This window comes from Biomphalaria glabrata, chromosome 9 (assembly GCF_947242115.1).
Source record: "Biomphalaria glabrata chromosome 9, xgBioGlab47.1, whole genome shotgun sequence".
Lineage (NCBI taxonomy): Eukaryota > Metazoa > Mollusca > Gastropoda > Planorbidae > Biomphalaria > Biomphalaria glabrata.
In genome coordinates, this window is record NC_074719.1 from 15,608,098 (window position 1) to 15,623,618 (window position 15,521).

At 30.4% G+C, this 15,521-nt stretch overlaps 1 protein-coding gene across 5 annotated transcripts; it reads left to right on the forward strand.

The window, feature by feature from the left end:
• Window positions 1-464: 464 nt before the first annotated feature.
• Window positions 465-12,748, forward strand: LOC106066843 (phosphatidylinositol 4-phosphate 5-kinase-like protein 1). 5 transcript variants are annotated; one of them, XM_013225928.2, is made up of 12 exons: window positions 465-548; window positions 1,417-1,521; window positions 1,992-2,088; window positions 2,765-3,062; window positions 4,275-4,431; window positions 5,952-6,014; window positions 6,495-6,655; window positions 7,894-7,962; window positions 8,060-8,246; window positions 8,409-8,481; window positions 8,953-9,112; window positions 9,843-12,748. In XM_013225928.2, exons 4-12 carry the CDS (start codon window positions 2,851-2,853, stop codon window positions 10,264-10,266), a joined length of 1,506 nt encoding a protein of 501 aa, XP_013081382.2. In that variant the 5' UTR covers window positions 465-548; window positions 1,417-1,521; window positions 1,992-2,088; window positions 2,765-2,850; the 3' UTR covers window positions 10,267-12,748. The 5 variants fall into 5 exon arrangements, with proteins under 5 accessions (XP_013081382.2, XP_013081386.2, XP_013081384.2 ...); XM_013225932.2 differs by lacking the exon at window positions 7,894-7,962; XM_013225930.2 differs by lacking the exon at window positions 1,992-2,088.
• Window positions 12,749-15,521: the final 2,773 nt, after the last annotated feature.

The following is a 15,521-nucleotide window of genomic DNA, read 5'->3' on the forward strand; positions in this document are numbered from 1 at the left end:
TTTATATATATATATATATATCAGTGATTTTGGGCGGAAGTTGTTAATTTACTGTTGTCGAGGAAAACAATGTTTATTCTATTTCTAGTTTATGGTTAGAGTTAGGCGTGTTGTCATCACTGACACTAGAATGACTAGATTTATTAAGTCTATTTTAGTCAAGACGGTATATAGATCTAGATTCTAGATCTATAGTGAGCCTAGAATCTAGTAGTATTTTCCTTCTTATGGTAGTAGATCTACTTCAGCTTCACTTGAGTGACTTGATGATTGTTGATCTAGAATCTAGATTCTAGATAACTCAGTCACAAACTGGTTAACTCAAGTTTCAATCATCAATAATAACTTTGAATAACTGCATACTCAACTGTAACTGTAGACGTAGACACTGACTGTAGTGTATACTCAAGTATACTGTTACTGTATTTGATAATAATAATTGAAATAATTGTATAGTCAGTTATAGTGACTATAGTCTATACTCATACTGTCTACATAGACTCTAACTCTAGTGTAGTAGAGTAGCCTACTATACTATACACTGTATGGTAAGTATACAGTATACTATAGTTAATAGTAGTATAGTCATACTCATACTACACATAGTATAGAACTATAGAAATAGACATATTGCCAATATTGGTAAAACTAGTAAATTAAGTAAATCTAATGCTGATGATCTTAATGTAGAGTTATACTTATTATGCCTTATAGTCTTATAGAATAATATATTTAATACTGATCTAATTATATTTAACTTATTAGTCTTAGCCAGTCTTAGGTATATATTATTATTAACTAAGTTATATCATGATAATCATCTTATCAATCAATATCTGTGACATCTGTGTACAGTGTTTTCTTCTTGTTTTTTTAAACTAACTTTTACTTTTACTACTTTTTAATCTTTTAGTTCTAGAATTAAATCTAGATCATGTATAATGATTAATGATGTATTGTATGTAGACCAGATCTAGATTATTCTAAACTCTAGAAAGTAGAATCTAGACAAATCTCTAGAGAGTCTAGAGTTAAATTTACATTATCATGGTTGATCCCTGATGGATTTTCTCATGATGACTCATGATCTATCTAGATCAAGTATTAGTCTACTCTGTAACTGAGTTACTTTCTCTCTAGATTCTAGATGCTTGATCTACACTTGATCTATCTCTAAAAATAGAAACCATGGGAGTAGATTATAATATATATATATATATATAATAGTATAATAGCCTCTAAGTTTATCTAGATCTAGAATTCTAGATAAGATACTATTATTTAAATGGGCATATTATAATATCTACTTATATATAGATCTAGATCTATTTTTCTAATTATAATTTATAATCTAATTATCATTTAATTCATTATTATTCATAATTATCTCTGACAAAATGAATTCTGCATACCTAGAGTTGCAAAGAAATTGAAGCCTAATTGAGGAAAGCGCAAACAGGGACATCCTCGTATAACTTGGTGCAATACTTTCTTGGAGGACCTCAAAGCAGTGGACACCAGGTGAGAAGAGGCTTCAGACATTGCCAGTGACAGATCTTTTTGGAGACAGCACAGAATTGTATTCTCAAAAAAATTTTGCTGCAACTGTTCCATTGCATGACTTGTGAACAGAGAACTGGGGATTGAAATGATAGCTAATGGCTTAACTCAGGGAGGAAATAAAGAAGGATTTGAACTTGTTAGCGGAAGCTAATTTTTTCCCAATCGACTTGTACAGTACCTTTCTGTTCCCACACAATCATGCTACAAAACCAATAACCACAAATTAACTGCATTTTCCTCTTTGCACCATTTCTTACTTTTGCCACTCAATGTGAATGGTTCCAAGTGTCATTAGGTCATTGATTTCTACATTGCCCTGTTGTTGGCATCATAGATGATATTATTTGGCTAGTATGTAAATAAAAACATCATTGCCTTAAAATTAACAGCTGTGATGCATTGTAAATTTCAAATTTTGTTATCTTCAGGTAGTGACTATAAGCCTTGGCCTAAGTGCAAGCTGCATTGAATTTTCATCCCTTAAAAAATTCAAACAGAATGCTGCTAAGATTCACTAGATTTTTGGTAATTTGACCTAGGCCAAGATGTCTCTAAGAATTTAGTAGAATTTAGATTATACTTACAGCTTATTTTATTAGGTCTAGTTGAACTTTAATCTTATTGATACTCTAGTTAGTAGTACTGCACTTAATAATTATTGATTTAACCTTGGTTAGGCCAATAATAGAATATGCATCCTCCGTCTGGGACCCCTCAACTCAAGAAAACATTAAGACTTGGCAGAATTTAAGTCATTGGTTAATATGCATGACTAAATGCATGACGCGTAGGACGTAATCATCTTCTTTTTTGAAGTAACATCTGTGTTATATAAGATTTACATTAAATCTCTACATCTGGATTATAATATCCACACATTAAAATTGATTTTCTCCTATTGCTCATTTTTTTTTAGTCACAAAAATAGTAGACTTCTTTTATGTAGTGCATGGTGAATTATTTTTTTTTTTACATTACTTAACAAATTATAGATTTAATTACCATTATATTTACATGATTGCACTACTATAAATTATTTGGAATATTTAAATAAATACAATTTTAAAATATTTCTTATACATTTTAAAATGAAGTTCAATATATAGAATAAATATAAGGTATTATATCAACATTTCAAAATAGTGTTATAAAATTGTATTTAATTTAAGAGCTTTCGCAAACAAAATATATTTTTATGCAGGACCATTGTGAAAAGTTTTCATTCAGCTCTATAGTGTAAGCCATTCATGTTAAGTGCAAAACAGAAGCAGTGTTTATTGAACTCGGATGGAAACATCAGCAAAAAAATATGAACATTATCATTTTAAGAAAAGGGGTTCAAGTAAAGCAATGTCTCCATCACCATTGAAAACATACACTGTACATTTCAACTTGAACAGTCTTCGCAGTAGCAATTCTGTATCACCATCACTTCCAACTGTCTCACTGGGATCTTTGAATACTTCTATTGATCAAGCTCCAAGAAAAAATAAAAATGGGTAAGCCTATAATTATTCAAAAACTTTTAGACTAGATTACTAAATTTCATTGCAATTTTATTTAAAAATATTTTCAATTGTATATCTTGCCCTCTAAAACTGTCATACTATTTTTTCTCACGAAGTAACGCTGATAGATGGTATATGATAGCCACTATTTAAGACTAAGTCTATGACTGGTTTATTGATCCTTATTGGAAATTTGTTGTGATTTCAAGAACCCTTTTTAAAATTAAAAATGTTAAAACTTTGTTTAAAATGTTTTCAAATTGAAAAAAAACAACCTGAAGAAGTTCAGCATTGTTCTAAAATGCCATGCATGAATTGAAACATTTCCCTTTTCAATACTTATTGAAAGTCTTTTTCATTCATTTTTTCTTGGCTATCTGTTAAAATCCTTTGACACTAAACACTGGTTTCAATAGAAATAAAATCTATTTTATATGTCCTGTTGGTATGATAATTGTTAAACTTTTACCTTCCATTATCTCAGTGTCTATGAAGATCTGATTTATGAATTGTGAACATATAATATTTACATAAGATTTTTACCAAATTATTAAATTTTTACTACCTTTACTATTTTAACTGTGAATAGACCTTGTTTTTAATGATTTAACTGTATAGAATTTAGCCCTTTTTATAGAAAGGGAGAGTGATCCTTAAAGGATTACGGGCACGACATGGCCTAAATTGTGCCGATGTGCCTAAACTCAAACCCCATTATCTCTGGCTAAGCTCCTCAGCCTCAACATGACACTCATGTGGAACAGTCATTAGCAGAGAAAATTAGGCCATTGGGATCGAGTCCATTGCACTACCAGATAAAAAAGAGAGCCTCAAAAAATCATGTCTCAATGGGCCGTTTTTATGGTGAACATCTGTTTGGCTGATGTGGTACAGAGAAGGAATTTGGAAGAGTTTCTTCAGTGTGCTTGGCCTTAGTCCCCATCTAGCCTGAGCATCTTGGGATATGTGCCATCTGTAATTGGGATGTAAATATTATATCTGCTTGGGTATTTCCCAGACAGAAGTTTGTTCAGACAGGCAAAGGGAGGCAAGAACTTAAGCATGGGATCCTTTAAAGGACTTTTAGCCTGTAAAGCAGAACACCCAGAACATTAACAAGCACATGTTGTAAATAAAATTATTATATATATATATATATAATATATTGCTTAATTTTATTATTGTCATCACTTTATCTTTAAGAAAAAAGAGGCATAGTGGATGGTATCGTCTGCAGCGTAAGTTACCAAGAAAAGGAGTTGTGGCCATTGAGAATAGCCACCCCCATCATCAGTTAGTTTCCTGTGTGCGACAAGGAATTAGAGAACTTAATAGGAAATTTCCAGCTTTTGGTCCTAAAGTAAGAATAATATATAAATATAAATCTCTTTCATTTTCTTTGAAAAAGAGCAATATATACAAATAATCATGACAATATGTTGTTGTTGTTTTTCAGATTGCACCTTTTGTTTTGTTTATTCCAACTAGATTACTTTTTCCTTTTTTTTTTCTGGATAAAAAAACAACAGCTAGCATATCAGGTGGTCTGGTATTGTAATATAATGTGGATAAATTACTATACAAGGGATTAACTATAATTTTATTATTTTTATACAGATTTTTATACTTAATCTAAATTAGTGAAGAAAAAAAAAATTAACAATAAAAATATTGTAATACCTCAGTATTCAAATGTCTCTGAACTTGAATACTTTTTTTTTAACCAAAATATTTGAGTCCAAAATGTCTCTAAACCCATACAGATTTTGGAAACTCAAACACCCAGGTCGAACTGGCCAACACTGATAGAGTGTATGCATTATCATGGCATCAGATGGATTCATCCTGCACTTAAGGAAACTTCTAGTGTTGTGCATTGTGCTTATTTTTATTTTTTTCAAGTTAATATATTAATTTTAATCTTCAATCCTGGATGGTCCAAAGAAGCTAATGGTGAATAGAAAGAGAAGAGGAAGGCAGTGACAAAAAACTATTGAACTAAAAAAGGAAATAATTGCTAAATATGATGAGGCATGTTTCTAACCTCGTTTCCATTTTGACATGATTTTTTTTAGAATATACATATTTACATAGTATTTAGCCAAGCCCATAAGAACATTATTTGTTATGTGAAAAATAATTTCAGTAAAGCATTTTGGTTGAGTACCAAGGTATCTCTGTAAAATAACATCCATTAAATCAATGATTTCAAAACTACTGGTTGTGACAATAAAATTGGCAGCCATATTTGATGGCTTTAAAATAGGTATTACTGTTTCTGTGTTGTTTTTTTACTTTTTTTAAAAATATTATTACTGAAAAAAAAAACGTTGTAGTTGATAGTTATATATCAGAATTAATTAAACCTGATATTATTATATTTTTATTTTATGAATGCTATATCTACTTTTCATGGTTGTTCCATGGATGACCCTACTTTTGAGTCAATCAGTCTTTATTTCCCATAATGCTTATATGGTCAGGGATTCATTGTAATGTGACTGCTATATTAAATTTTTTAAAATTTTGATATTATATGATGTATTATCATAATAAGTGTTGTCAACTCTTTTGGGGATAGATGAGGAGTTGCTAGTCACTGCTTGAATAGTGGAATGGGAATATGTACAGACAACAATATTTGGTGGTGCTTGGATCTGTCATAGAGCTAGTTTTCAGCTGTCTGCAATCCTATAATAGCTTCAATTTTGGCCTGGTATTTTGGGCATTAATCGCCTCAGGGTGCACTTATCTCAAAGTGCTTATTTTTGGGGGAACTCATTTGAGTTGAAAGCTGATCCATCAGTGTACATTAAGATGGCTTTCAATTATAATGCAAATTTTTGTTTCTTTATTATTATTATTATTTTATATTTTCAGGTGGAATTAAATAACTTAGACTTCACAGAAGTTTTAAAAACTGAGATTCAAAGTAATAAAAAGGTAATTGTAATTTGATTAAATAAAAATATATGATTAAATATTTTGAAAAATAGTTATCAAAATATTATATTTTTCTAAAGGTATTAATTATACTGCAAGTAGTCTGTTCCTAACCATACATATATGAAGTAGCTGAAATAATAAACTGCTTTTAAAGAGGTTATAAATAGAAAAGAAACTAGCAAAGTCTAAAAAATACTTTGTTTGCTCTCATAATATTGCAAGATTTATCTTCCCTTTTCTTTATAAAACAAAAATAATTAATTACCACTGAGTAAATTGTTGATTTGTCATGCACCGAGGAGCATTGATTGTTGCATTGAGAGTTGATAATGACAATTTAGTACTAAACAAAACTTTTATAACAAAACTCTTAAATTGATAAATCATTCATAAAAATATAAATTGAGAAGATTTAAATTCCTTTCACTATTATATCAGGTGGAGATCTACTTTAGATACTTTTCTTGTTTATTTCAGATTTTCGAATTTGAATCATATTCACCTTCAGTATTTGCAACTATACGTCAAGCTATTGATATAACTGAAAATGAATTCCTAAACTCAGTTGCACCAGTAGATGATCATCCATATTATGAATTCATCAGTAACTCAAAAAGTGGCCAGGATTTTTTCTTAAGGTATAATATGAAATCTTAATATTGCTAAAACCTTCTTAGTCTAGTATACAAACTATGAAATCAATTGAAAGATTTTATCACTTATGACAGTCTATCAGTCTTTTCATTTCACACAATGTGAATTTTTAACTGTCTTTGAAATTCAAACTCTCAGTGCCCTCTTTCCCTGGATGACTAGATGAACACATGGATACACAATGGGCTTAGTTTTCTTTCTGTTTTGAAAGAATATCTGTAATTTATAAGATACGATAAGGTTATATTATATTTATATTGCATGTTCACGTGAATAGTAATTAAATGATTATGAACATTCTCTTGGTTGTAATAAATAAATAGATTGCGATTAGCTATAGTCTGCAATTAAATTATGTTCCATTTTTAACATCTGTGGGTTTACAAGCAGAAGATGTGTGTTGTGACCTATGATATAGATATAAATACATTAGACATTTTGACACATTGCAACTTTAAATAGAAGCACATGCTTCAGCAACTCATTGTAAATAAAATGAAATAGATCTATTATTATTTAATAACCACAAATGTTTACAAACGATTAACCAAGTCCAGTCATTAACATGGCTACATGAATCTACTTTTACTTTTTTTTTTTGTGGTCACTTAGGTCACTAATTACACAGTCAATAACAATGGCTAGTTAGAAAGTCTGTTGCAAAAAATGTTCAAATAGCAATCAATCATATGTTATTTTAGACACACATCTTCTTATCTTATAAATTACAAACATTCCCTAAGAAAATGAAGATAATTCTATTTTAGACATTTCCTTGAGTTAATATAGTTGTACATGTTTTTTAGAGACTTAAACTCTACTAAGTCATTGTTTTTCTGGCTGATTCAGGCAACCATTTCATGCCTTAATGGCTTAGGAAGTAAGAGTATGTATTTTTCCTATCATTTCCTAGCAAAGAAGAAACAAGTCAGCTATTAGAAAAAACAACATATTAATTCTTTTGTTTTAAAACTTTGCTCATCTCTTTATTGAAGTGTTAAGGAATTTGATCTCATGATTTGGTTTAGTTGAACATTGCACTGTTTCTTGAATATTGTTGAAAAGCTTTGTGGAAATTTTAACAGTAACTTAATCGCCCCTTGAATAGTAGGCCCTAATGATAATATTTGTCTTTGTCTGAAGAAAGTGAACATAAGATTACAAACAATACAGATATAGATACAGTACTTGAGTTAATACAATATGAAATACTTTTTTTCAGTAACAACATGCAATTCATGTTTAAATCTAACAGACAGAGGGATGTCAAGTTCTTTATTTCAATACTCAGGTCAATTATTTCTCTTCTTCTCTATTTTTAAATTTTGAAAAAAAAATTTTAAATGATAAAATTGTTCAAAAAAACATTGTTTTGGCAACTATTTCAGAAATTATCTACAGCACTTCATTTCCTACCCACATTCCTTGCTGGTGAAATATGTTGGCTGCTATGCAATTAAATTTCCTGGAAAACCAAAAAAATATTTCCTTGTCATGCAGAGTATATTTTATCCCTCTGACCGAATAGAGGAAAGATTTGATATCAAAGGTTGTACCGCAGGAAGATATCAAAAGGTGAACTTATATCTTTAACTTTATTTGGGACATATAATCATTGAAAGCAGTTATTGTAAATACATATCTTCAGATAATTTGACATTAATTTTATTCCCTTATGTTCTAGGTTACTTAGTGTTTCAAAATGCATTACTTATTAATCTATTAATCTTCTTTCAGCCAAACGCAGAGGGCTCACAAATCATCATAGTCCTGAAAGATCAGAATTTTCTAACGGAAGTTCTTGACTTTGGTTAGTTGAGTTGTTTTTGGCACCCTAAACGCTTGAGAGAGGCTTATGTGTTCATATATATTTCATTTTATTGCTTCTGGTTTTTATGTACTAGTAAATTAAACAAAATTTATTCATAAGAAAAAAAAATGAGATTTGAGTTTGATTATGATAAAGTTCAGTTAAAATTCATTTTGGTTCCCATTATGAGAGTGCAGATTATTTTTTTTAATATTTTGATCACATCAAATTTCTTGTTTATTCCTTGTTCAACATAGTCTCTTTCTCTCACTATAAAACTCTTGTTCAGTGTCTTTTGACAATATTTTTTAGTATTTCTCAACTCTTTTTCTGTTCCTTCAATCTCATCCAGTATTCTCTAATTATTGTTGGTGCACCTCTAAGGTATTTGCCTTACGGTTATGTTGGTTACATATTATTGTTAGTGTATGAATCAACTTTGATTTTAAATAATTCTTCAATTTTTCATAGGAGACCAAAATCAATGGTTTTTGCAACAGATTCAAGCAGATTCTGAATTTTTATGTGGCCTCAACTGCATGGACTACAGTTTGCTGATTGGAAGACAAAGGAAACATACAGATGAAAAGGTGACAGAACATGTTGCTACCATAGTAGAGAGAATCGGAAAGTAAGCACTCTAATTACTAGTAGTTCGAATTTATTTAACACTGTTATCTTAACAACATCTTAACAATTTTTATTTCCTAGAAATAGTAAATTTAGTTTTACTTAAAACTTCCCCATAACTTGTAACAATGTACAGTCTTGTATTTAAGAAGTACAAAAGATATAAGAAACAATATATTAGATGAGAGATGCTGGATATTCTAAAGCAGATATACATATGCATATCACTAAATTATAGAATGCTTATTAGCTAGGTAATAGTTTACTAATAAATCTCATCTGCCAGGGTTTAATGCTTGAGAGATCTTTTTTTTTTCTCTTAACACAAATAAAACTAATGTTTTACTTGTTCTCCACAAAATAGAAATTACTAGATTCATTGAGTAATTTATAATTACAATGAAAAGATTCATTTGGGATCTTTGGGTGCCAGTAGTTACGCTGAGGTGATCAAACTGAATTTCCATTTGTTTGGACCAATAAAAATAATCTTATCTCTGAGTCCACCCAGCTCTAATGGGTACTTGACATTAGTTGGGGAAAAATAAAGGCAGTTGGTCATTGTGCTGGCCACATGACACTCTCGTTAGCCATAAGGCCACAGAAACAGATGACTACATCATCTGCCCTATAAATCACAAGGTCTGAAAAGAGAACTTCACTTTAATGAAAGAGTTTATTTAAAATTGAAGATAAGTAAGCAATAATTTCTTTAACTTGTTTAACTTCAGGTCTATATCTCCTATAAGAAAAGGAATGCTTACGTCTAATGGAGATGCCTTGTACAATAGCAAAGGTGATTATACCAACAGAGCTCTAAATGACTTGAAAGAATCAACATTTCAAGACATTATTACTTTACCAGAATACAAACCAGGTGTCATGTTTCCACGTAGTCTGACTGATGGGGTTGAAAATTTTCACAAGGAACATAGAAGACTTTTGCCAAAAAGCAAAAATGCTCTTCACATTTTGGATGGAGAGGAGTACAGATATTTTGTTGGAGTTGTAGATTTCCTGACAAGATTTGACTGGCGCCAGAAAACAGCACAGTATTGGAAAATAGTGAAATATAGCTGTGGGGACCATTCCACAAAAAGTCCAAAGGTTTACAGTCGAAGGTTCATCAATTTTTTAAGAGACCATGTCAGATGAAACATTTACCTGAATATTTTAGCAACATTTATTTATTTTACTGTTTCTTTATCAGTACCATATAAAACTTATATGGTTTAATTAATAGTGTACAAAAATTTAAACAGATACTGTTTAAAAAAAAGTTTTGAAACCACAGTCAGTTATACATTTCTTTTAGCATTTGTTAATATTTAAAATGAAATAATTTTTTAAAATGAATTGGCTTTACTTAACACAATGTGGATCATAGCTAAACTTGCAAAACTTTTTGATACTCATGGCATTAAGTATGCTATCAAATAAATATTTGTAAAAAAAAAATTATATTTTAGACATTTATAAGATATTTCTATGATTTGAAAACACTTCAAATAATCATTTCATGGTTATATAAATTCACTTATGATGCTAGAAAAGAGTAAAATAGAAGAAAAACAATTTTAATGTTAAATCAGAATTCATTAAAACTCTGAAATTCTTTTATTTAAAAATAAATATGTTATGAACGCTTTTGCATGTAAAAAAACATGTATCCTTTTTTTATCTAAGCTTTCATAAATGCACTCATAAATTTTGTTTTTTCCTTAAAATTTTTTGCCTTATTTTACATTCAAAGAAAGAATCTCTTCTACAGTTCTCATTTAAGTATTTTTTCCCTTGAACAAAGCATCTGTGATAATTATTTTATTATTTTATGTACATGTTCTAAACTAGAATATTTACTGCTGATTTATATATTTTTCTTCTACAGTATTATGCACAGCAAATATCATATTACAAAGTAAATAATTTTTTATTGTCAAAATTTTATTTTTGAAAATGTTTTTACATCATTTTAAAACTGCTGAAAATTAATAAAAGCTTCACATTGAAGTCAATGATCTTTATAATTTATGTTCCAATAATATTTATATAGGTTAGTGAACATTTACTTATATATTTGTATATATATATAAAAGAAATATAGCCTATTAATTATCTCTTTATTCATGATGTCAACTATAGCAATAAGCCAAAACTTTGATACAAATATTAATAGCTCATAATAATTGCTGTGATAAAAAATATTGTTTCAATTCTTTATTCTATGTTATGCATGTTTACTTCATTATACAGTAGAGTCATGAAATATCAGCCTTATCTGGACCAAGGTTTGCTCAAGTTTGTGGAATGGGACTTAAGAAAAATGCAGAAGATATAGCTCTGAACTTGTCTGTGTTGTATTGAATACAGCAGAGAATAAACTAACCAAATATCCTAATACAAAGAAGAAGTAAATACTTAATGAAGGCATTGAACCTATAAACATGAACATGAAAAATTGAGTAGGCCTAATGTACAGATTGACCTTAGAAAAACACTTTAGCAAGACATAATTCTGTCTTTAGTGAAAAGAAACTGCAAAAACTGGCTACTTTTTTAAAGCTATGGCCGAGTTATCTAAACGGCCATTTTTTGGAGTGTCATGTTTTCAAAACTCTACTGTATTTCTATACAAATGATATATTATTTGTTATGGCAGCATTTTTTTAACAATTAGATATTATAAGCTACTTTGGTAGACAAAATTTTGACAAATATCTAGTTACTTCAATAAGTGCACAACATTTTTGAATAATGTATAAAAAAAAACATGGCTGCTTTTTCAAACAATATCATTTATAAAACTTGATTTGATTTAATTTTTGTTTTAAAATTATTATCAATAATGTACAAATTAACATACTAACTTAAAATGGAGTTATTTAAATGTAAAAGATTGTTTTTCTTTCACCAGTTATCATATTTTCACTTTTGTGCATGCCCTTGGATCTTTTAAAACTGTAATGTATTTTTCAATGATTATACTCAAAAGAATTTCAAAACTATAAGCAGGTCATTGTTCTAAAATTTTCTTTAGGAAAATTTCATCCGCCCTTAAAAAGTTATCAGTGTATAAAACCTAATTACACAAATATTAACTAAGTAGACCCTAAACATCTCCCCTTTAAAAAAATGTTAACCCATCATTCTTTCCACCTCTTCAAACCAAACAATTTAATGCTTGCTAATCATACCCTCCTTTTAAAGTTGTTTTTATAAATAAAAATTTGCTGATTTATCAGGTTGGCTTTTGTATTGTCAAACCCAATAACCTGAATTCTTATTTTGCCACTCATGCAACATAGCCAGAACAAAAGAAATAAACATTACATTAATATTTGTTTCAATAGTTTTCAAATACTCAGATTTATTTAATGTTTTTGATTGTATATCTTATTTTAATGTTTTATTTGCAACTTTTCACATTTTCCTGATGCACTGTCACTCTGTCATTTAATATTTTAATACAAATTTTTTATTTGTGTCATTTTTTGATGTCAGACTATTTATGGCTAATTCTGTATTTATATTTAGGCATATTTATTTACAACTATGCAAACTATGTTTTAGGGATTTATTAAGTCAAATACTTTTTAAAAGTTCATGTATTAAAATATTATTTTCTACACCCTTCAAACTATTGATATTCGTTTCTTTTACTTTTTACAAGTTCATTTTCATTGGATTTATTTATATTTTTTAAATTAAATCTTCATGTTTATTTTGCAAATGAACATACAAACTTGAAATTTTGGACTTTAAAAGACATTATTGTTTCTTTTTATCTATTTATTTTATTTTTGTATTGGCCCTAGGACTATCGGTATATAACTATAGCTTATTGGGTAAAAGTCCTGTGCTAACAAAAGTCTCATTTACTATTTGCAATCTGTTAATTATCTCAATTGAAGCTTTAACTTTGTTTCACCTTTTGGAAATCAATTTTTTTCTTTTTTTTTTTTTCAATAATTTTTGATGGAAAAACAAAATGTATTAATTATTAAAATGATATGAGCCAAAATTATTTATTTATTTATTGAACACTTTTTGTTAAAAGTCCAAAATATAATTATTTTAAAAAAAAATGCTTTAGCCATTGTATAGCCAAATCAAAAATGTTTTCTTCAATTCATTCTTTAACAGGATTCAAACCCTGGACCCCTCGATTCAAAAAAAAAGCACTTTACCAATCAGCAACTGCCCTTCCAAGAAATAATATTGAGCTACAATTCAATCCTATAGAAGAAACAAAGTTATCTCACTACTTTAAAACCAAGGAAAGCAAAGAAAACTTGAATCTCTTGGCAGTGTGTACATGTGTGTACATGTCACTGAGGATCGCAGAGTGTCAATGTGTCAGGGGCCAAGATTTTGAAATTATTTAAGATGACACAAAGGGTAAACCATAACACTTGAAAAAAAGGGCGGCATGAACAGTTCTTTCTACCGTATACATCAACAAGTAGTCGATGACATCGTTTATGACTGTGTCCAAACCAATTTGGTAGGCTTATATACTGAAAGCAACAAAGACTCTCACCAAAGATGTCTGCACTCCTTTATGGGCATGCTATGGCAAGACTGCACTACAAAAAAATGATGTTCTTGCGAAGGCTTGTATGGACAGGGTATAGAGTAAAGAGAAAAAGTAAAGTTCCTTCTGGTCTACAGTGCAGATGATGTAAAGGTCATCTGTTTTTGGTGTGTGTGTGGTCTACGGTTTATGAGGGTGTCATGTGGCTAGCACAACGACCAACCGCCTTTACTTTTCCCCAACTAATTAGAGCTAGGAGACTCAGAGGCCCCCAAAGATCCCGAAATTAAAAGTCCCAGTCTTCAGCCAAGCGCATTTTTTTTTTGGGAATTCCATCAGATATCTTGTCATATATTTAATTTCGCCAAGCGCTTGGCTTCCGAACTGGAATGGCTGTCTAGTCGGGCGGTTTGCGCGCTGGACTGTTGTTCAGATTTATCGATGGTCCCGGTTTCAAACCCTTCTCGCTCACATCCCCCGTCGTCCTGCGGGAGGTTTGGACTGGGAAGTAAATTATCTTCAACTCTGAAGGAACATCCGAAACATGTCAAACATTTTAAAAACAAACTAATAACTTATTTATCGTTGATCTGTAGAGGGGCAAGTTTTAACTCATATAATTAAAGGCTTTCTGAAACATCTTTCAGTTAGATGTCCCTTTTAATTCATTCTTATGTTTAATTGTCTCCAATTTATTTCTATGAAGTAACAGATATATCTATTATGGGAAAGACTTCGGGAGTCAACCCTGAGGGAAAATCATTTTGCAGCACTCAGTGCTACACCCTGGCAGAGCCTGCGACGCCGCTGACTCCAAACTGTATCGGCACTTGCCTTTCTTTTTCGTGGAGAGGGAGTAGGGGAACTGATGCGTGGGCGGCATCGTCCCAACCACAACTAAGGACCAGGCATTCATCTCATTTCCATTAGATGGTCCATGGTCGCTTCACGACCTAAGGGAGGCCATAGAGTAACAGAAGAGTAGGAGGAATCTGTTCGTACTTCTTTCCCTGCATTTCTGAACTAATTCATCTATTGCAAAAGATACTTCGAGAGTGACATTCTGTCCCTCAATGAGCAGAACGGTTGCATGGAATATTGCCGCAGTGTTGAGTGCACTATGCAGCCACACTTTAGCACACTGGTTTTTAAAGAGGTTCTTCTTCTTCTTATATAGTACAGACGTTACTTCAAAAAAAGAAGATTATTACGTCCTACGCGTCATGCTTCTAGTCATGCATACTAACTCTATCTCTCCGTAATTATTTTCCGCCGTCAAAAGGAAGTATTCATATTTCCAATTATTATTTTAATAGCCTGCTAGGGTTAAACTTCTATTAAGTTTTTGTTTTAACTAGAAACTATTTTAAGTGGTATAGATAAATGCATGCCCTTTTTATATAGCACAAATAAAGTTTAGAAACGCAAATATTAAGTTAATTTAATGGGATCTAATCAACGACGGTATCGTCACTCAGGAGAGAAAGAGTTAACAAATGACCTAAATTCTTCTAAGTCACTGGTTTTCCTTGCTAGCTCAAGCAAGCTATCCTATATCCTGTATCCTATATTGAAATAAAATATCTTGTCTCAAGAGAAGTGCCCATCCATAATAATAAAAAAAAAAACTCAAAAGTAAAGTAGCAGTTATACATAATACACTAAACCAATATCTTCAAATACAAAATGTAATAAAATACTCAGAAAGACACAAAGATAATGACACATTCCTCGTTCCATATGCTAGGACAAATTTGTACAAATGTTCTTTCTTCCCTAGTGCTATTAGAGCATGGAATGGGCTGCCTGAACCAGCCAGGAAAACCAATTACTTGGCAGAATTTAAGTCATTGGTTAACATGTATGATTAGATGCA